At 35.9% G+C, this 23398-nt stretch overlaps 3 protein-coding genes across 5 annotated transcripts; 1 reads left to right on the top strand and 2 right to left on the bottom strand.

The window, feature by feature from the left end:
• Positions 1-1041: 1041 nt before the first annotated feature.
• LOC133875710 (long chain base biosynthesis protein 2a-like) lies at positions 1042-6236 on the top strand. 2 transcript variants are annotated; one of them, XM_062313918.1, is made up of 12 exons: positions 1042-1310; positions 1409-1474; positions 2054-2142; positions 2405-2550; positions 2621-2745; positions 2842-2935; positions 3062-3225; positions 3619-3780; positions 4191-4317; positions 4411-4577; positions 4739-4846; positions 5902-6236. In XM_062313918.1, the coding sequence occupies exons 1-12, from the start codon at positions 1185-1187 to the stop codon at positions 5995-5997; spliced, it is 1470 nt and encodes a 489-aa protein (XP_062169902.1). In that variant the 5' UTR covers positions 1042-1184; the 3' UTR covers positions 5998-6236. The 2 variants fall into 2 exon arrangements, with proteins under 2 accessions (XP_062169902.1, XP_062169903.1); XM_062313919.1 differs by lacking the exon at positions 1042-1310 and having other exon boundaries at positions 1436-1474; positions 2361-2550.
• Positions 6237-9379: 3143 nt separating this feature from the next.
• LOC133874876 (uncharacterized) lies at positions 9380-10967 on the bottom strand. Its single transcript, XM_062312763.1, has one exon. The coding sequence runs from the start codon at positions 10541-10543 to the stop codon at positions 9575-9577; it is 969 nt and encodes a 322-aa protein (XP_062168747.1). The 5' UTR covers positions 10544-10967; the 3' UTR covers positions 9380-9574.
• A 269-nt stretch (positions 10968-11236) lies between these two features.
• Positions 11237-18166, bottom strand: LOC133874875 (sialyltransferase-like protein 2). 2 transcript variants are annotated; one of them, XR_009901401.1, is made up of 13 exons: positions 17989-18166; positions 17849-17922; positions 17255-17344; positions 16964-17041; positions 16560-16660; positions 14154-14346; positions 13973-14063; positions 13828-13892; positions 13188-13342; positions 13018-13099; positions 12328-12437; positions 11965-12109; positions 11643-11781 (listed from the first exon to the last, which is right to left on the bottom strand). XR_009901401.1 is itself a non-coding variant. In XM_062312762.1 (12 exons), exons 1-12 carry the CDS (start codon positions 18074-18076, stop codon positions 11571-11573), a joined length of 1338 nt encoding a protein of 445 aa, XP_062168746.1. In that variant the 5' UTR covers positions 18077-18165; the 3' UTR covers positions 11237-11570. The 2 variants fall into 2 exon arrangements, 1 of the variants encoding a protein (XP_062168746.1); XM_062312762.1 differs by lacking the exon at positions 11965-12109 and having other exon boundaries at positions 11237-11781; positions 17989-18165.
• Between the last annotated feature and the right edge of the window lie 5232 nt (positions 18167-23398).

The following is a 23398-nucleotide window of genomic DNA, read 5'->3' as shown; positions in this document are numbered from 1 at the left end:
TTGCAAATGAAGAGCATTTGACCCTTCTCGTGAAAGGAAGAGAGGCCTTGTATGAAGATGGAAGTACCATGTTTGATAGCCAGGAATGACTTGCCTAAATCCACTGCGGGACATGGTTTCTAGGCAGTCTTCCTTGGCTTATCTGATTGGCACTTATCTTTCATGCTAGACCTCCACTTCTAGATGGTTGTGGCTATACATTTAGGTCAGCAAATGAATATCATTTGGCCAATCTTGTGAAAGGAAAAGAGGCCTTGTATGAAGATGAAAGTATCATGTTTGATAGCCAGGAATGACTTGCCTAAATCCATTGTGGGACATGGTTTCTAGGCAGTCTTCCTTGGCTTATCTAATTGGCACTTATCTTTCATGCTAGACCTTCTTCTTCCATGTCTTTATGGATGGCGCATGCACTTAGATCATGGCAAAGAATTAAGAAAGGTATGTATCTGAGTTAGGTTGAATGAGAATCATGTAGTTCAAGTAATTTGCACATTTTGAATGCAATACATCATATGATTTAACACTTATTACGGTAAGATACGTATATAAACGTTTTTTTATGAATTTGTAAGTCCGCATGATAGACGTATCAGTGTTACGTGGGTTGTTACATTAGTTTGTAAGAGATTGTAGTAAAAATTATAGTCCATCAAGCATTTTCCTACGCTTAAGTGCATGGTATGATCAAATGAGCATTTTCAATATCTAATTGCAATTTTTTCTTCAAATTTGATTGGTTCTTAGAAGCAATTTGTTAGGAATAATAAGATGGGAACATTGTTGGGACTTGTACCACAATGTAGGTGGGCCGAACACTTGTCACGTCACCCATAAGATCAAATAACCGGAATATTCCATATGGGCGGGCCTTTCAAGTGGGTCTCTCTCAGTCCGACCCAACCCACTTGTACTAGCCAGCCGAATTCCCCTCCTGCCCCGCCTGACCTTTCCAAGAACATCCGAAAAATACACAAAAGTCAAAAAGAAAACAAATTAATAACAAACAAAATTAAAAAATAAATAAATTGAAAGATCAAAACCGTAAGAGAGGATTGGTTCGAGCTGTGAATCTCTCTCTCTCTCTCTCTCTCTCATATTTTTGGAATTCCGAAAATCTCCCTTGCTTTCTCTTCCAAATCCAGCCATTGTTGGGGAGCTTGGAATCCAAAGAGAGGGAGAAAATGATAACCATACCGTACTTGACCGCGTTGACGACGTACTTTAGCTACGGCTTGCTCTTCGCGTTCGGCCAAATCCGTGACTTCTTCAGGAAGATCTTCGATTGGTGGCAAGCTAGCAATCTTCAGGTCTCCGTTATTTTTTCAAAGTTTCTGTTTGTAACGTGCTTAATTGAATATAAGGCTTGGATTTGATTGTCTGTGAGGTTGATTTTCTCTTTGTTCAGGGGTACGCGCCCATCTGTTTAGGACTCGAAGATTTCTACATTCGACGTCTGTATCTTCGTATCCAGGTAGTTATTTTGAATTCAATTATTCTCATTTCAATAATTTGTTCAAAATTCTAATTTCAATGTAAATTAAGTTTCTTCACGTCTCTGTTTTATAATGTGAATAAAATAGATTATATTTAGATTATGCGTTAGAAAGTTTGAAATTTGTTTACAAATTATTGGTAGCTGCTATTGAACTTGTATTGCAAAACCGTGTGGAAAATGGACAAATTTAAGTTAAATTTTTCTGTCAAAAGTAGGTCTTTTTGGATTTCTAACTAGAGTTTACAAAATTTAGACGGAATGAGGGTGCTATCCAAGTGGTAATTTGGCGATCGCATAAGTAATTTTTGTTGGGTAGCTCTATCTCGCAAAGTGTTACTAATAAGATTTGCAAGATTTGTTTTCCTTTCATTTGCTTCATAGACACAATCGGTAGACTTGCGCTGTTAATGACAAGTTTAGTATATCATTCTCAGTATTATCTCCTCAAAGGGATTTGTTTTTATTTATTTTTTATTTTTTAATATAATTGTTATAAAGGTCTTATATAAGTAGATTAATATCATACATATATTCCTTCTATCCTCCAATTCACAGGACTGTTTTGGACGACCAATAGCAAGTGCTCCTGATGCTTGGTTTGATGTGGTTGAGCGTTATTCTAATGACAACAATAAGACACTAAAGTGAGTCCTTTGTTATGTGTTTGGAAGCTTATAGGTTTATATCTAAAACCTGTTTATGCTTCGTCTTGTATTTTACGGTACACACGAAAACAGATGCACGATCATGCTCGTGCATGTGTGTGTTTTATTTTTTGCAGCCTTCAGCATCTAATACAGTTTGATATCATACAATGCATGAAGGAGTCAGTAAATTTTTTGAGATTTTTTTTTTTATTAAGATGCAGGTGTTTTCTGAATGATCTATTGATGGCATCACATGCAGGCGAACCACGAAGATAAGTAGGTGTCTCAATTTGGGATCATACAATTATCTAGGCTTTGCTGCATCAGATGAATACTGTACACCACGCGTAATTGAGTCTTTGAGAAGGTTCTCTCCAAGTACTTGTAGTGCTCGTGTGGATGGAGGTATGCAAATACCTCTGCAATATGTATCTGGTTATGTAACTGAGTATGCACTAAGGCCTTTTCTTATCAGGAACTACGACACTGCATACCGAACTGGAGGAGTGCGTTGCAAAATTTGTCCAAAAGCCAGCTGCCGTGGTCTTCGGCATGGGCTATGTGACAAACTCGGCCATTCTTCCTGTCCTGGTTGGAAAGGTTTGCACTTAAGCATTTGAGGATTATCCTATAATTTTCCTCTGTATTATTAGGTTGATATGGGGATTGCTTCTGTTAAATGCTCTTATCTGACAGGGAGGATTGATAATCAGTGATTCACTGAACCACAACTCAATTGTAAATGGTGCGCGGGGCTCAGGAGCAACAGTTCGAGTTTTCCAACATAATAGTAAGCTTTATATAGCACTGATTTTCCCATGAGCACTTCCTTGGAAATAAATGTATTGGTGTTTTCATCTTAATGATTCTATATGCCATCTTTTTGTTATTTGTTTTTTTTTAAAAAAAAATTTAGCACCATCACACTTGGAGAAAGTTTTGAGGGAGCACATTGCTGAGGGACAACCCAGGACCCATAGACCTTGGAAGAAGATTATTGTTATTGTGGAGGGAATATACAGCATGGAAGGGGAACTCTGCAAACTTCCAGAGATTGTTGCAATATGCAAAAAGTACAAGGTGATATTTTAGGCAGTATCATTTATACACCTGAGCTTAAACATTAGTATTCAATGTTTGACTTATTTGTAGAAAACTAAATTTGAATTCTTTCCCCTAATTTACGATGAATTACTTTGAATATTTTCCTTTTAAGTTTGACAAAGTTTGTAGAGAACTAAAATTTAATAACTTAACCTTTAAGTTATAAGTATTTACCTGGATTTTTGTGAAGTTTTCTTTCTTATTCTTGTGACGGGTAATGAAACAATTGGCTTCATGGGCAAGTAAATGAGTAATCACAATATGCAATTCATTCTGAATTTATTAAAATTCTACCTTTTTTTTGTCAAGGTCATCATTCTCATGAATAAAAGTTGTGTTTGACTTTAACTTTCCTTGTACTTGTTATAGGCATACGTCTACTTGGATGAGGCTCACAGCATTGGAGCAGTTGGAAAATCAGGAAGAGGTGTCTGTGAACTCTTGGGAGTGGACACTGCTGATGTAGATATCATGATGGGAACATTTACAAAATCCTTTGGGTCATGTGGTGGTTATATTGCTGGGTCCAGGGTTTGTTGCTTACACACCTTTCCTTGGTTTTGCTGACACGACTTTGACTAATTCAGTGTCAGGAGTCCTCATTAATAGGGGTAATAATCTAGTCGGCCCAAACTGACACTCGGGTTTTTTCCAACCCCATTGGATCGGGGTTTGGGTTCAGGGGGTTGGTAAACTCGACATACCCGACCCAACTAACTATATGTTGTATATATATATATATATATATATATTAAAAAAAAAATTAATACAATTTTAGCTTTTACCCCAACCCGAATTCGACAGACTTCTTTCATTTTTTTTTTTTTTTTGTGTTTCTTCTCATGGTTAATATCTATAAGCCTTGCAATAATTGGATCAAGCGAGTTATGGATGTTACTTGAGGCATATTAGTAGTTGTTTTTTTATTTGTCATTTTTCAGGAGCTTATACATTATCTTAAGTATACATGTCCGGCTCATCTGTATGCAACATCCATATCACCTCCAGCTGCACAGCAAATCATATCTGCCTTAAAGGTTATTCTTGGAGAGGATGGTACTAGTAGAGGTGTGCATTTGATTCTTGGTGTTTTCACTGGTGGACTTCAAGGGTAGATTTCTAATTCAATTACTTATGATTTGAGCCTTTTCTGTAATGTAGGGGCTCAGAAACTTGCACGAATACGTGAAAACAGCAATTTTTTCAGATCTGAGCTGCAGAAGATGGGCTTTGAGGTTCTTGGAGACAATGATTCTCCAGTAATGCCTATAATGCTTTACAATCCAGCTAAAATCCCTGCCTTTTCCCGGGAATGTCTCAAGCAGAATGTGAGTTTCTTTCTAATATTTGCATAGCTATCATTTCCAAACTCGTTAATCAATAATGTTTGTAACAGATAGGATTTTCTATATTGTGATTCTTTTTCCTTGTACATTTGTATTGCGTTCTTTTTGTTTTTACGACTGCTTATCAATGTTATGCATCACAGGTGGCTGTTGTGACAGTTGCTTTTCCAGCTACCCCTTTACTGTTGGCCAGGGCACGTATTTGCCTATCGGCCTCGCATACCAAGGAAGACCTTCTCAAATCCTTGGAGGTAAATTTCTATCTTTGTGTATGAAATTCATTTCCTTAGTTTAAAATATATATTCCTTTTGACCATGTCCCTAACCCCCAGAAGTTTTTTTTCCCAGAAACTGATAAGCCTATCTAAAGTGCACCACATCTAAAAAATCAAGTTGTGGTCGAATTGGAAGCAATGACTAATAAGATTAATAGTAGCACAGCATTGCTTTTCTTTAAGGCTTTGCAGTACACGAACTAAAATTTTAGCTTGATGTTGGTAACCATGGGGAATCTCCATTTCATTTAAATATTACAATTTTGTGTTGTTACTATTATTATTTTGGCCAGCTTATGTGTTTCTCTTGATATTTTTTCTTTTGTTAGATTGATGTTTCTCTTGTATACTTCTTGTGCGCTTGAGTTGTGCCTTTTGTACTTCTTAATAAATTGTTTGCTTATAATTTTTTTTTTCCCTTTTTTTTCTAGCTTGCATAAAGCATATTGATGAGCAATTACAATATAGAAGGCGAAGGGGTGGGTGGGGTCGGGGTAGAGGAGTTAGTTTTTGGTTGAATTGGTCAAAAAGAGTAATGTACGGTGGAAAAAATTGTGTAGCTGGCCCCTAATGCCAGGTTCAAGGCTTTGGTGATATTACTCGAGTAGCAGTAAGGAGTGTTTTAAAAAGTCTTACTAATTTGATGAAAGGGATCTTATACGGTTATATTTGCTTGTGCTTTGAAATTTTGTCTAAGATATTTATTGAATGACAAGTTCATGTTGGTGTTGTAATTCTTTCTACTTCTTGGGGTATGATAACGGACCGTGGGTAAAATAAAGAAAAAAAGTGTGCTATAATATTTATTTCCTGAAGGAAGGGCATTAATTAAACAAGGGATGCTGGAGAAAGAGTGTGGTAATGCATATGAAAGGATATTAGAATATCTTGAGCATGCTGTTTGAAGATCTGTTTGCTCATGTCTGCTCGTTTTATGCACGCACTATAGTTATAACTGTTCAGCGATTCAATGCATTTTGGTGTTTTCAGACTCTTAGCAATAACGTTGTTCTCTCTCTCTGTGGGGGCAGGTTATTAGTCGAGTCGGTGACATGGTGGGTATTAAATACTTCCCTGCGGAGCCAACGAAGCAGCAGCAGGAAAAGGGTATGATCAAGGTGGATTGAAGAGTTTGAAGTTTGGCTGGAGTAACATTGTTAAGCGTCTAAAAGCAGCTTTAGATCGGACTGATCGGACTGATGGTTAAGTATATCGTTGTAGCTGTTTAGTCGTGTGGAATCTGGAAATTCTTCCTTGTTTGTATTTATGCCCTTCCTTGAAGGGGGTCTTCTGAGTGTCTTCCTATATGTGTTCTTGATGGAATTTTGGTAATTTAATGTACAGGCATCGCTTTTAATTCTTCCCATTTGATTATCTCCACTCTCATCGATTCACATTGCGTGTTCTTGTTGAATCTCGAGGATATTTCCTTTCAGGTCTGACCACGACACAAGGACCTTGTAGACCCGACGGGTCATTGGTGGAGGCTCATTCCCTATCATATGCGGTTTGCGAAATGTTCAAAAGTACCTAACTCAGAAAAAATTTAGGAGCCAATCTTATGGTTAGAACTTAATTTTGTAGTTAACGGTGTAGATGACTCTATGGGATAAATATGTTGTATTTATACCGTTAGATGCAAAAACTTTAAATTCTAATTATAAAATAATTTTTTTTTTTTTTTTAAAAAAAAAACAAAATTTAATTTCAAATATAATAGTGAGGATTCTTGTACCAATACAAGTGCATAGTTGGCAGCATTGGAGAAAGGGAGTGGAGTTGTCTGTATGTAACGGTCCGTTTGGGTGTGCGATTTTGAAATTTGAATTCAATTTTTATTTGGTACACGAATTTCGAGGTAACGAAAATGTATTTAGATGATGAGTAGAATTTAAATTCTATTTGAAATTGTGTTTGGGTGAATATTATATGAAATTTTTTTTCATAAATAACCATAGTAAGAAATGATTGGAGGTATGAAACGTTGTGTATAATGATTAGTGTTATTAAAATTAATATGAAATAATAATTATTTATTATAAAAAAAAAAAATATGAAAAGTTATTATTTAATTTAAATAATTATTAACTTGTACCATTTTCTCCGTGCGTCAGACTAATGTGGATCTTGCCTTGGAGTTTGGCTGGTTTTTGAAATCAGAGAAAAAATGGGTAATTTTTCAGGTTGAAATTGGGTTGTTATTCAAATACCCAAATTTGAAAACAATTCGTATAGATTTTATTTTTTATTTATTTATTTTTCTTGTTTCACTTCCAAACAAACCATGAGTGCCTAAAAAGTACGAATAAATTGAAGAGGATCCAAATGCCTTCTATTAAATAGGTTTCCTGTTTTGCTGACACCTATTAACTGATATCCACCATTGAGTAGTGCTACCCATAAGGATGTATGCCTAACCTACTCAATCCATAAGGATGTACGGCTAACTTATGTGCCGACATCGAAGGTGGTGCGACCATTCCTAGAGGTTCGATCGAGGTGGTCAGCCACCACTAAGAGATGGGGGTCTTTTATTTTTGGTTGACATGATAATGTCGTATCAATAAATTTGTTTTTTTGGCTGAGATGACAATGCCATGTTAGCATTTTCAGAAGTCCACCAAGTGTCTCTACCATAAAATATATATATATATATATATATATATATATATATATATTATACTGATCAAAGCAAGTATACTTGTCACATACACCGTATACACGGTAAAACATGCCATTGCTTCATACAATACTAGAACAGCAAAATATATATATATATATATATATATATATATATATATATATATATATATATATATATATATATATATATATATATATATATATATATATTATACTGATCAAAGCAAGTATACTTGTCACATACACCGTATACACGGTAAAACATGCCATTGCTTCATACAATACTAGAACAGCAAAATAAAACATGATGACAAAAGAAATTCTCTTTGTCTAAAACCTACCTTTTAACTCATATCAAGGCCAATTCAACGAATTCGGATTCCAGTGATTGATTAACAATTCAGACAGAAAATATGAAAGAGTCTTGTAAAGCCTATTGGGCAGCCCAAAATTTGTTGAGGCAAGTAGGCCTTATATTAGCTCTCTGACATCTATGTCTCTATCCCAATTTTAAAGATAATTTAGACAAATACAACTTCTAAAATGAGAACTGAATTGCAATTACCACTAATTTACTAGACCAAGATAAAACCCAAGTTTCTTGATATGCAAATTAGAACCATAATATATGTATCTGCAGTTAAGTGCTTTTCACGTGTGACACTAAAAAATTAAGATGACAGGCGTTGCAAAGAAAGACAAGGAAACATGAGAAACAAGAAATTTAAGGAATATGGAAAGCATAAGATTCAAGCCTATCTTTTACGCAATACACTATTTTCTCTTTTGCAACTACTCAACATTTTTTTTTTCAAGTTCAAAATGCATATCATCAAAGGGACAAAAGAGCTATAAAATGATAGAAAAATAGTTTAAAATCAAGGATTACTAACTGAAAAATAAATACAAAATTGCATAACCAATTTTATAAAGTATAGAATTTTATTTTTTTTTAATTTTTTTAAAAAATAAGGTGTTCTACATTGTCTTCATTGTTAATGTGATAGCCCAAATTATGAAGGGATTATAAAGGCATAGTGTGCATATATATGCTAAGACCCATATTGGATGTGTTCTCTGTGTATATAAGCTCTATAAGGAATTCTAGGGCTCTCAATAGTCACGAATCCTTTTTGGGGGTATGCACAGATATAGCTAAGGCGTTCTGCATCATGACAAATAGTATCAAAACCAACTTATTAAAACCATGTAGAATAGGAGCACCACATTGAAACGTTGGCCTGTACAAGGAAATCTAGAACTATCACGTCCCACATCGGCAGTATAATAGCTAAAACTGGATAGCATAAACTAATGCGCCCCTAGATCAGGACAAATAGTATCAAAATCAACATAGTAAAACCATTTGAACAGGAGCACTGGAGAGCCAGCTTACTTAAGCCGAGTGAGCAGGAATACTGCAGTTCATTGATGGCTTGACGGGAACATCAACGAGGACGTTAAGAATTTGAATAGAAGATATTGTGATACCATGGATTACGAGGGGATTGTGTGAATGTGAACTGTGAAGGCATAGCATGTGTATATGTTAAATCCCACATTTGGTGTATATAACATGGAAGTGGACAATATATGCTATTCTAAGGGAGTCTCAAAAAGAGCAATGCTATTTTTCACACCAATTCATCACCCGGAAGTTGCTTAAAACATGCAAAGTCGGCCGGTGTGATATGGGAGTGAAGAGTAGCATTACTCTTGTTTGTTCTTTTCAAAACCAATTGGCACTGGATATTTTTTCCACATACTGTCTCACGCTTATCAATAATAGCCAGCACTTCTACGGCAAAATCAACAAGGCAATATATACCAGAAAAATGCACTTGATTAAAAAGGCAAGGCAATGGATACCAGAAAATTGCACTTGATTAAAAAGGCTGACAGTGCAAACAAGAAACACTAAACAACCTAATCATACTATCTCTCAAGAGTCAAGAGGAAAGAAACTAAAAGGCTCAAATTGGTTCAGATGTAATCTTACACTGCCATGGCTGAGAATTTTCCTACATTCACCAATACACATGCGCAGAAAGAACATTAAACTCAGGAAAACCCCTTTCCAAGCTTTTGAATTGCACAATACATTTTTCTTCTAGACCCGACGGCATTGATTCCCATATCCTTGAGATCCTCTAATGTCAACATGGGCAAAACTTCGTCGTCAACCTCATGGATTTCGAACACCGGTGCATACCGACCTAACCCTAAGCCGTTGAGCCAAATCCTCACCGCATCTTCTCTTCCATTCCCGTTCCCATGCCTATCACCACCACTCGTCCCACATTTCCAATCCGTATCTGACGGCCCCGATAACTCCACCCCATCATGGGGGCCCTCGGAAACCACTCCCCTACCCCTAATGGTTCTCCTGTAAAGCAAATCTCTCTCATTTCCATGCCCATCCAAGTCCACACCCAAATTCTCAAGGGAATGAATCGGGCTTTGCTCTTTCGATGGACTTTCAGAGTTTTCGGCATCAAAATCCCGATACCCATCATCGATATCCTCACCGCCGCTATATTTGTCATCCCCTTCAACACCAACAACAACACCACCGCCACCATCATCAACCCTGGAAACCCAATTGGATCGAACCCTTTTAGCCGTGGAGGCTCTTTTCTTGGAATCCTTTACCTTCCAGCTTCCAATTGCAACACTATCTAAGTTTCCCTCTTTGTCCTCCCCGTCTAGGGTTTCGGCAGAGCTCAAATGAAACAAAGGTCGAGTCTTGGAGGCTTTACCTGAGCCAATACTGGAGTTGTTGTTGTTGTTGTTGTTTGGGTCCTTCATCGCCAGCTTCCACTGCTTGTTGCTGTTGTTGTTGTAGGTGGTGATGGTGGCGGTGGTGGCGCTCCTCCGCATGTGCGACTCGTACGGCTGATCGCCCCCGATGTCGCCCAATCGGACGCTGGGCCTCCGCTGGCGCTTCGATCCGAAGGCCTCTGAAGAAACCACCGCCACAGCTCCGACGCCGTTTAGCTGATTCTCTGCTGACGGCTGTATCTCGGGCATTTGTGGATACACACAGAGAGAGTTCGAGAGAGAAATTCGATCCCACCACCGACACTGTCTATCTCTCTAACCCCAGTAGACTCTCCCTCTAGGGTTTGGGTATGTTTTTGTACATGGAGATAAATGCGCTGTGCATATACATCCAGAGACAGAGGTCACAGAGCGAGAGAGAGAGAGAAGATGCAAAGGGCTTCTGCCTTCTTTCTGCCCTCTGGGAACGTGTTTCGGCGAGACAGAGAGAGAGAGAGAGAGAGAGAGAGAGAATGGGACTGTGTGCTGTGGCTGTTGGGCGTCTGACGCGTGTCCCAGTTATGTGATTGGTATTTTTGTGCCTCCTTCAAAATTAGAATTAAGGGGGATGACTGATTGAGAGGAGTCTATATTTTTATTCCTATTTCCTCCATTCTGCCATTCCGGGTCACTTGTCCTCTTTAACTTTTCTCGTGGGTCACAGCTTCAAGGTCACAGATCAAGATAGATTTTCTCGTGGATTTTATTTCAGCCAGCTTACAACTGGCTGAAATAGGAAAGCGGGCACAAAAATGCAGCATCATGTACTCTGGAAGATATGTTGACAACTGATATAAAAGTTACAAATAAAAAAAAAAAAAAAAAAAAAAAATGTAAACTAATACAATTGACAAATTCGTTCTTTGCTTTGCTTTCATTTTTTTTAAAAAAAAAAAATATATATATATATATATATACATATATATATATTCCTTCAACACTGAATGTTACAAGATATATATATAGAGTTCTTTCCTGTCTCCTCACCATCTCATAAACATACGTTTGGTTGGACACCACCAGAATTAGAAGAAAAGCAAACGTATTCTCGACCTCCAATTGCCATTTCTGACTCTGGGGAATATCAAAACTTCGTTTAAACATGGGGGTATGATAAACCTTCATCGCCTTTCAACAAATTCTTCCATATATTGAATGATGCAACGTAGATTGGTCAGCAGCCATTTCTTCGTCCAATTGCAAACGTGTGGAAATAAACCAAATCACAGATCACTAGTCAGCTCTGTGTGATTCGATTTGCTGGCACTGTGCAAAGTGCCCCATGTCCGAGACTGTGCTCCAAAGGGTACATGGTTGTGCCCTTCACAAATTTTTGATGGTTAGCAGCAGCCTTTCTGAGGTTTGACAATGCGATAGGCTTTCTCTCAACTCTCTCCTTAATAATTGAGCATGCAGCTAATGGGTCTCCAGACCCTGCTCCAACCCTCCTACAGAAAATTATAAAAGAAGAGAAAAATATCATTCACCACATGTCCGATACAATAATTTTTCAACCGTAGAAATCTGGCTTGGGATTATCCTTAATCAGCCCCATCTACTCCTCCTTCAAATTAATGCACTAGAGAACTCAACCAACATTGTAGATAAAGATGCGAAAGTCGGAGTCTCACATAAAGTTATAAACTGGAGCATTAATCATATCATATTGGGTTGGGATCATTGAATGTTGTCAGTCTTCTCTACTTGGTGAGACCATTTCAAACAGAACCCTCTCAATACACAAACATGCCTCTCAAGTACTTAGCCATGCTGTGTCTGCAAGGTTGTCTAACTGTTAGTTGATGTATATTCCACTAATCATATAATGTGCCATAGCTTGCAGGACCAAGTATTGCAAAGGTTTATCAAATTATGAGAGAAAATAGAAGTAGCACAACTAGTTCATGACCAATCAAGCCAATCAATTATGGCAGCCTGTTCTCAAATACTGTATTCTCAAATTTAGAAACAGACTATAAGTTCAGTTCACTTACGTCAATAATTTCTCTGATGTGATTCTAGCGGCTCTAATTGTGCCACGGCTTGGTACCCATTTTACAACACGATTTGGATCAGCTCGCATGGGAGAATGGATTTTGATAAGCTTAACAAGCAGAAGAAAAAGATAAAAAGACAAAGTCAATGATAAAAAATAATAACCAATGAGAAGATTTCACTCATATCAGGAAAGGAAGATTGGGGTGTTTATACAAGTTGCAACGAGGAAAATTTTATTTGCAAAAATGATATTAAAATTTAGTTCTGGATATCAAGCAGTCACCATGATTACAATTCAGTAATCAACATATAACTGTTTGCTCGGTTACAGCATTGGATCCCAGATGGCACTATCCTATGAAAATCCGGTATTTTCTTTTATTACTTAAAAATATATATATATACAGCATTTTCCTAGGAAAGTGCCATCTGGGATCCAAAAAATGGGGGTCATTGACCCTATACACCACATAAGGAAAAAAACCTCCACCAATGCTCCATGACCTCTTAATTAGAATTTCTTCAAGCCTCCTTAACAGGTATTGAGCATTGGTAGTCTTTCTTCTCTCAAAAAAAGAAGAAGAAAAAGAAAAGAAAAGCTTATTCCGGTACCATTTTTATGAGGTTAAGATTAAAAAAACTACAGAAGTATCAGCATATAGAGAAAAGAAAAGCTGAAGACTTACTCCCAAACACTCCATCATTTGATAGTAAGCTCTACCATGCAAAGGAGTATGACCTTGTCGAGATTCGGAGAAATATCTAGTCCTGAGAATATTATAAGGCTCCCTGCTCAGGTAAACATTATCAAGTATATAAAATTGGAAATACCGACTGCTGAAAGAAATTTTTATACCATTCTTTATAACCGGGATCCACAGTGAAACCATACATATCTACGGATTCACAAATAGACAGAGCAAATTCAAGAGCCTTGAGCCCAGTTCCTTTTGCTGCTGAACCAAAGGATGCACCTAACATGAGATATACAGGATTTTTTATTGGAATTTCCTGCATAGATAGCCCCCAAAAAAGAAAACCCAAGGTTTCAGTAAGATAATTATCCCCAAAAGCAAGGAAGTAATGTCTCACAGTCCTATCGAGCAAATGCCAGAGCAACCATCTATTCTAGAGGGAATACAAATGAGCCAAGTTTCTACAAGTAGATGCAAGCAGAGATTTCGAAAATTGGTTTCCTTTTAGCAATAAAACTTTTCTCTCTGGGTTAAATTCATCAATTAAAAGCAGGGTCCTATAATATGGAATACATGTATGAACATAGATAAATATATGTAATTTTTAAGGGAAATCAATGTACATATAGCTATCATTTTCAATTTACAAGAACAATTAATTAATTACATTTGTAATTGATGATTTACGGCAACAAGAAATGTTTAAAAGGAAAAGTTCAAACTTAAGCAACAAAAATAGGAGACCAACTTCGTTTTTGTTTTGGTAGGATGAGCAAAACTAAAAGGAAACAACATACGAACCCGAATCATTTTGTTCATAATGTCATGAATTGTTGTTTTAATGATCAAGGCCTCCTTCCTCATTTCTGCAGAACCCATATCTTTAGTGTGCTTCTAGTAATATGTGACAGGCTTCACAAGTTACAACAAAGTATGGTGCTCATACCATCTAACTCCACAACTTTATCAAGAGCTTTGGCAGATCCCCTATTGAGGAGACGAAATGTACTCTTCTTGCCCACATAGTCTGAATAGTTCTGTAATAAATCAAAAATTAGAAAAGGTAGAACATTCATTAAGTGAAGTAAGCACCAGAATTTCTAAGATCGACATAGGAGCAGCTTAACCTGAATTGGAGCACCATTTTCTCTAATAACAGCATCATAACCATCTATCTCCTTCCCAAACCTAGTTTTCAGAAGATCTCCCGAGTTACCAATAACAGCGCACCGGCCAAATTGCCGTGGAAGATATGGAGGCATTTCAGGGAGTACCAGTGAAAGTTTCTCCATGCAAAGAGTCTTATTCTCACAGCGGTTGCTGCAACAGAGAATAAAACACATCATCTTGCATGTGGCTGTGAAGTTTCTCAGCAGCTTTAAAAACCCAATTTACACCAGACTATAAACGGTATATCTAAACCAAGTACCAGACTCCAGAGAACTTTCTATCAAGATTTTTCTTTTGTATTAATTTTTAACTTCCTCATGATTTATAGGTAAAGTACAAAGTAAGATGTCATTACACACATAAAAGTTAAACATTCTTTTTTTTTTTTTAGATGAATAAGTAAGCATATTATTAACAAATAAACCACCAAAACTGAGCAACTACAAACTCAACAAAACTAAACAGCCAACTGCAGCTAGACTATCAAAAACAACTCACAACTACAACAAACCAAGCTGCACCAAACAACAAGAAGCTAACACAACTAACTAGAGTTAGTTCAAAACAGAGTCATCTAAATTCCAAAGCTGACAAATCTGAACATTTTCTCTAGTCTTCTTGAAAGAACCTTTCCCAGAAATTCGGGTTCTAGCTTCCCAAAAGATCCTCTTGAGAATCTGCTCCTCAGAACTAGGAACACCACAATACTGAATAGCATTCCTAGCTTTCCATAACCCATACATTGCAGATCCAAAAACCAACCTGCAAAGAACCCCCAACATGGTTTTCTTCTTCCAATTTCTGCAACCCTCTGTCAACATAACCTGCCAGTCAAGCAAACAAGGCACACCAAGACACCTCTGCATAGAAGACTTAGGGTCTGTTTGGGTTTGCGATTTCAAAAAGTGCGATTTAAAATAACGATTTTAAAATGTATGATTTGAAAAAAATAATTTTTAAAAACGCAGTTAAGTGTTTGGCAAAATCGCAGTTTAGTCTTTAAAATCACGAATTTATCTTTAAAATTATGCGTTTTCAAAAAAGCATCATCTTATCTGCGATTTGAAAAGGCGGATTTTCTGCGTTTTCAAATCGCAATTTTTAAAAACGCAGTTTCCAAACGATCTATATTCTGTGATTTGGTTTAAAATCGCACTTATTGTTTACGAAATCGCAATCCCAAACGCACCGTTAAAAATTCTCGAGCTAAAACTACACTAAAAAAAAAGATGATCTCTATTTTCAATAACATGGTGACAGAAACCACAAAGAGGGTCTCCATTAAAACCCCAAACAAGAAGGCGATCACTTCTTGTTAACCGGTTTTGCACTGCCAACCAAAGAATAAAGGCATGTTTTGGAATAGCATAAGGAAACCAGATCAAATGCCACCATTCAACTTCAGATTTCTTATCCCTCAAGAAATCCCAGGTTTCAGAACTTACAAAAGAACCCTTCCTAGCAACCTTCCACATTGGATTATCAACAGCGCCCAAAGGAATTTCTGGTAGGCGACTTTGAATATCAACCAAATCCTTAGACCTGGCCAGCTTCCAGCACCAAATCCCATTACTCAAAACAGAAGAAAGTTTATAGTTTAACCCACTGCTTGCATCGTAAACAACCCGAAAACCATACCTCTCAATCAACACACCACAAGGATGCCAATTATCAAACCACAAATGAATATTCTGACCATCGCCAACTTCAAAAGAGATAAAGTTCCTAGCAACATTCCGAAGTTTGAGAAGCCTTCTCCAACACCAAGAACAATCCTGAGGAATGTTCACACTTCAGAAACTCCTACCTTTCAACAAGCACATTTTAATCCAAGCAACCCATATGGAACCAGCACAAGCAAATAAATTCCAGATATGCCTCAAAATAGAAGTTCTATTCCAAACTTCTAAATTCTTCAAGCCAAGACCCCCCTCTTTCTTAGGAAAACGAACATCACTCCAAGCTACTTTAGCTTTAGCAGAATCACTGCCTTTCCCATTCCACAAAAACCGATTAAACCTTCGGCTAATATCCCTAATAATCTTCTTTGGAAGGATAAAAATCCCTGACCAAAAAAGTTAAACATTCTCCACTACATGTAAAAGTCTCATACTATACCACATCATAGTTTTACTAGAAATAGTAATCCATGACATATTCACACAGCTCATGGGAATAATAAGGTTTTCATCATCATTCAAATAGCTCATGACTGGCTTAAATGAAAGTATACCAACTGCATCAATATTACATACTTCATAATACGGGTAGATACTTTCCTTTCAATATTTTCTTCTCATTTTTCATTTCACACAGAGAATAAAATAACTAACTGCAGTACCAGTCACTTTTAAACTACTCACAGAAGTATTCCCTTATTGATCCTGCGCCATGCGTATTCCTCCCATCCATTTGGTAAAGCATTAATGAACTCCTTGGTGAGTATTGTGGTACTATTCCGCACCTGAGCAATCAACTCAATTGCAAATCAAATGTAAAGCATACAAGGAAATCCTAAACAAACAAATTGAATAAAAAATAAAATAAAATAAAAAATCACTATCAACTTGACAATAATCTAGGTAAAGAGAAATGGGAACAACAGATTTAACATTGTTACACCAAGATGTCAGTTAACTAAATGAAACAGCAATTAAAAAAAATATCTCACTAAGTCTATTGTAAGCATATCTTGTCTCCTTCAAAATTAATGCATACAGTTAAATGGTAGGATCACATATTTTGGAATGCAGAACCACAAGCTCACCTGTTCCCATGTAGCGACAGCTTCGCACAAATTAAAATCAAATGATAACCCTTCTAGTTCACCAGTTTTAGGATCTCTCTGTTCACATACAAAATTTCCAAGAAACTAAGTCAGAGGAGAACAACATGCAGTTAATCAATAAAATGAAATACCAAATATCATGAAAATAAAATATTAAAAAAAGTTCATCGGAAAAATGACTCACATATTCCATATCATAATTTATACGTTTACAATCATCACCAGAAAATAAAGTAGCAAATCTGATGAAAATCTAAGAGAAGAACCTACCCATTTGGGGACAGTGTCGCTTGAGAAGTTTATCGTGACTTCACAATAATCTTCACCACCCACAGCTTGTAAACCTAATCCATTTGCATTCTGAACCAAGAATCAAGTTTCAGCAAATATAAAATTCACACCAAGCACAACTTTCCTACACTCAAAACATGTAGCTCACATAGATTTCTTCTTTTCTTTTTTTTCTTTCTTTTTTTTTTTATGATGAAGAACCCTCCAAGGCAGAACCACTTTGTATCCCCACCCCTGTCAGATAAACCTCATAACCATCTAAAGCGACCAAACAGATTTCATATCTACTAAACACACTTCACAAAGAGTGTAACCACCCAAAAGTCGAATTTTACCAGAATGCTTCAAGCTACTATAATTCTCACAACGTAACCTCATTTGCAACTAAATTCAAATGAAACGATTCCGTATCCAAACCCTCAATTAATCCAAAGACGATTTTAACAAGAAGCTAAACGAATTAGTAAAATCATTTCATTTCCCGGCACTATAATAATACAAATTGAATCAATTAACACCTAAAGCAATGCCATAGATTCATCAATATTTATTACCAAAAAACAAAAACCTCACCACACACTTCTGGAAATCGCTCTGCAAAGACTGCAAGGCTTCAAAATCTTCATCGGAAGGCTGATACTTGCCGTCTGTAGATAGCACATTCATCAAATTTGCACAAAGAATTAGCATACAAATACAAATGTCTTACGTACGGAGAGTGGAGAAACCAGTGATGTAGACGACGATCGCAGCGAGACCAGAAGTTAAAGACAACAACAAGCTCAGCCGCAAAAGCCTCATCAGATGCTAATTCACTTGCTAAGCTTCGAAAATCGAAGAATTTGAAGCTAGTCGATGAAGCAGTGGAAACCCTAGTTTTAAATTTCTGGATTGGAGAGGAAGGAGGTGTAAAGAAATCGGAATGGGCCATAGCCCATAAAGCTATTCACAAGCCAGACGATTATGGGCCCGCATTTGGTAAGTGGCAAAACGAATTCTTGTTGGGCTGGGCTGTTGGAGGATTCTCCCATTTTAAAAGAGATAAATAATTTTTCAACATCTCTTATATATTTTTTATATATATCTTTCTAAATCAACCATTAAATTTATTAAATCCACGTGTGAGTACATTTTATAGGACTAGAAGAACAAATATATATATATATATATATATATATATCCTACTTAAAATTCAAAATTGAAGGAGCCGGTCCTGTACTTGTGGTTGTGGTGCATGCCTGAATGGTCAAGTGGGCAAGTTGGACACGTGCAGGCAGACAGTACATTTTTTTCTGGCTTCTAATTCACGAGCATAAAGTTCTACTTGTGTTTTAGATTGAATTTGATTATTATATTGACACGACAATAAAAGACATAAATAAATCTATTGCCCAAAGGTAGATAGATGTATAAGATAATGTATTTAGAGCTCTTTTTTTCTTTTTTTTCTTTTAAATGCCTTTCAAAATAGAGTTTAAAAAACAAAAAAGTTACATTACCAACGAGAGTAATGCTACCCCTAAAATTCTTTTACAAGTTATTAATACGTGCTAACATGTGATTCGAACCACAAAGTTGCTAAACACAAAATTAACACCCTTCAATCAAGTTGTAAAAGAATTGTAAGGCTATTATTTTTCTAAAAAAAAAAATATGTGAAAAGATGGAAAGTAATGGCCATCATGATCATCTTTAATTAATGATTGAAAAAAGTAAAATTCCCAAATTCTCCCACATCTTGATTTTATGGATGCAATTCCAGAATTCCTCAAATTATAGATCTATTTTTTTATTTTTTTTTAATGAGATTTTTTTTTTTTAGTAATTTTTATGTCACACATTTATCTCACTATACATAGGATCTAGTAGTAATTGATTTTTTTTTTTTTTTAGCAATGACTGATCCAATGGTTATTACACCCCGTCACATCAGCATAATAGAATAAACAAGTGTGATGTACGTATAGCATTTCTCGGAGTTTTTTTATTTTGAATTTTTAGCAATACTACATACTAGACTCTAATCCAACCTTCATTCCATTGGGCAAACGTAGCCATGTCCATCTGTCATTGAATTAGTTCTTGTTAAAAAAAAAAAAAAAATCAATGGACTGTCATTTTAGCCCTTAAATAAGAATGTAAGAAGGTGTAAAATGTCGCATTAATTTTTTTTTACATTTTTTTTTTTTATTTCCGGTCTTCTCAAAAGCTAAAAGGTATGTATGAAAACAAGTGAGTGAGTGAGTGAGACCAAAAGTCCCCCAGTCTATTTTGGGGACAGCCCATGCTTTAGTTGCAAAGAGAGACATGGACAAAGCATCATATAAAATCAGTGTCACCTTCTACCTATCTCTCTCTTTCTCTCTCTCAACATGACCAAAAGGGACAAGGCAATTCAATGGCGATTCAATTGGGGCCCTGCCATATATACGGTCTTGGACGACCCCTTCATCTCCCGGTGGACCACGGCCCCACCGGCCTTAACCGTGGCATGCACCGCCCCCAACCATCGTGCCCATCGATGGTCCCTCCATAACCGTCTCCTGCATGGGACGATATAATTAATGGATGCGTATCAATATCATAATCCTACGTCGTCCTTATCTTTTAGCTAAAGCAACAATATACGAGCTAGAGATCGAGCATGCAAGTAGTAGATCGAGAAGACCTCCAGAAATTAAAATTCATTGTTTTTTAGTGTACTTAAGCTCAATCAAAACAGCTAGAAATATTACCTCAAACCTGGTTTTTTGTCTTCTTTCTGATGTTTCCGAGAAGGAGGACGGTTGATACATATATTATATTTAAATTCCGTGGAATGTATTAATTAAAATTCCATCTTCAAATTTGGAAGAAAATAAAAACTAGAAGGTTGTGATCAATAGATATCTATGATGTTCTGTACGTTGCATATATGGTACAGAAACTAATTAAAAAAAATAAAAAAATAAAAAAAAATAAAAAAAATAAAATAAAATAAAAATAAAAAAAGAAGAAGAAAGAGAGAGAGAAATTAAGAAAGAAAAGAAAAGAAAGATGGTATGGATATTTGTGAAGTCATTTTCCTTGGAAATTGCTTCAAGAGAAGCCTTAATATTCAAGTAATGCAACTGGTTCAATATTCACTTGGCTTTCTATGACTGAAAATGACTTGTAGTAGAGTTTGCTAGCCCATTACGCTATATGGAACCGTCATCAAGAAGTGATAATGAAATTAGAAAAAAAGAAAAAAAGAAAGTGATAATGAAAGTATCATTCTAAAACTATTCTGATGATTTTTCCTCCAAACAGTGAAGTAGTCATAGTCTCACAAATTAAATCTTAATCATTGCCTTGCTATAAATTTGAATTTTTTATTTATTTATTTTTTTGTCAAATACATTTGCTAAAGAACTATTACACAAAATATTGTGACTCAAGATACATATCAAATTAATTACACATATATTTGCATAGCAAATTATCAACCAACATCTCTTTGAAAAATGTTTGAAGTAGTACTGCAGCCTACAAATTTTTTACAAACTCGCGTAATAGCTAGTTTATACGTATGAGTATCATATGGCACAATCTGTGTAAAAGAAAAAAATAATAAAAAAATTTGACAGATAAATTTAAATATTGTTTAGTGAATAAATGTCATAGACCGCCATTTATAAAAGACTAATTGGAAGTGTTAGGGAAAATATTAGTTTTCTCCTAGTCTCGTTAAAGCCCATCAAAATTCATTTGGGCTCGGCCCGGTTCGAAAGACCCGACCACTCGAGCCCAGTAGATGGGTCGGGTTATCCGAATAACCCGCGTACGCGGATATTTCAGGATCACCGGAGAACTTAGACACACGACGAACGATGCATACCTAGATCGTGGGTCCAAGCCGCATCAACCACGCGCTTTTCATGACGGGATCATGCACCCGGATCATGTGCCCGAGATAATCGGACACGAAGCCTGGGGCGTCCGTACACCCGTGACTACGCCATCCTCAACTGCCGACCTCCCCATAAACCGGGAACTCTGAACATCCCAACTACTCTCCAACCCTTATTAATAAAGGGGTTTTCGCAAATGCTAAAGTAATTTTTATACTTCTAAAAATTACTCTGCTCATATTCAAACTATCATCTGATTTAATTAAGCATTGGAGCGGGATTGTCGGCGTCTCCCAACGCAGTTCTTGTTTGCAGATTTAAGAAGAGGAAGTACTCTGACGAATCATTGATCGACATGTCACCTACCGAAATACTGTATCAACAAGAAGTAAAAATTGTCACGCTCTATCTATCTCTTAAAAGAAAAATGTGTGATGATGTTGATCGATGTGATTTAATATAAAATTTAATGAATGGTTTGTTATTAAAAATTGCTAGAGAGTCGAGGGGTATATATATAATTGTATTCTTGTCAAATCGTTAATTTAATCAATCAATTAAATATCCTTCCAAAAAATTTGTTTGCATCCCCGACAGTCCGTGACCATGGAATCAGACCAAAAGCGCCAGAAACGCAGGGAGAATAAAGCGTTGAATGAAAGATAATCAATCCAAATGACTTATCATTAGCACTTAATATGCTGATTGTTTATATGATTAGGGTTGAAGTAACCTTTTCATCAACGTCTAATGGGTTGGTATATATAATTAATGTCGGATTAGAGCTCTAGTTATATTTTATTTATTTAGTACACTTGAGAGAGAGAGATCATTTTAGAAAATGCTTTACTCTTATAATATTAATTAAATTATTAAGTCTATTATTTTATATTAATTCAAACTTTTTGGATGAATTAACATAAGAAAAAAAAACTTTTTGAATAAGTGATAATTTATCATGCATGGTATTAGAGCAGATGTCTTGAATTCAAATTTTGTCTTCGTAATTCACCTCCAATTTTAATTAAACATTTCACGTGTTCGACTTCACTTATTGAGAGAGAGTTTGGAGTCACACGTGAAGGAAAGTGTTAAAATAGTCTTTAAAGGATTAAATCTATCATTTTCTATTAGCTTAAGCTTTTGAGATAAGTGATAATTTAACATTTACTATAATATCCTCAAACTTACATGTATAATGGCATGTCGGGGCAGTCAACATGCATAATGGCATATTAGCATGAGATGGTGACAACAAAATAGATAGATTGATGTACCATAGTCCATATGGTCCTATATACTCTTCTCACGTTGACAAATAAAAGATAATTTGAGGTTATAAATACATAACGTAGCTGTAATCCAACTAAAGACTTTGATGTATCATGTATATATATGTTTGTCATGATAAATCAATTGAAGTCTCTCCATAGGGATGCTCGCATGGCAAACACCCATTAATTTGATGTACATGTATGTATGTCTGTCATGATAAAGTCAATTGAACTCTCCAGAGATATTGCTCACTTGGCAATCCCCCAACAAATTGAGAGACCTGACATGGGTGGGTAGAAAAAGCAAATTAATTTACCCAATGTTTTAAAAGGCTCTTTAAATTATTATTTATTTTAAAATTTTCAATATATAAGAAATTGTGAATCTAATTATTTAATTTAATAATTTAGAGATCATTTCACACGGTGGGACGAGATAACACGTATACTATTTTAATTGAAATAAGAAGTAAATTGTAAAGCCAACATTCAAGATAAGGACCTTGACTTTGATACTATATTAATTAATTAACTATATGAAAAAATAGCACAGGGTTGGCCAAGGTAATGGTTACGTGAACAAAATGATTAAAAAAAATAGCATTAATTATTGTCTGTCTTCCTATATGATAAAAATGTATGTGAAGAAAGCTAGCACAATAAAGTGTGATTTAGAGCCTGTTTGAAATTGTGTTAAGAAGCTTAAAACACACTTTTAGTACATAAAAAGTTGTGTCGAGCAAAGACGGGTCCGTTTGTAAAAACTTATAAAACATTCATTTTTTTGCTATAAAAAAAGCCTAAAACTGTATTTTGGGGAAGCTAGACAATGAGGGTTTTTTTCTTTCTAAAAAACTATTTATAACTTTTTATATAGACAAAAGCTCTATTTCCTAACATAATCTTAAACAAGCTCTTAGTCTTTAATTGGCTTTTGTATGCATGTGATGAACAGCCTCCCTCAATCATGTGTGGGG

The sequence above is a fragment of the Alnus glutinosa genome, chromosome 8 (genome assembly GCF_958979055.1).
Source record: "Alnus glutinosa chromosome 8, dhAlnGlut1.1, whole genome shotgun sequence".
Classification (NCBI taxonomy): domain Eukaryota; kingdom Viridiplantae; phylum Streptophyta; class Magnoliopsida; order Fagales; family Betulaceae; genus Alnus; species Alnus glutinosa.
The sequence above is the reverse complement of the archived record's forward strand: the minus strand, read 5'-3'. Positions and strand labels throughout refer to the sequence as shown.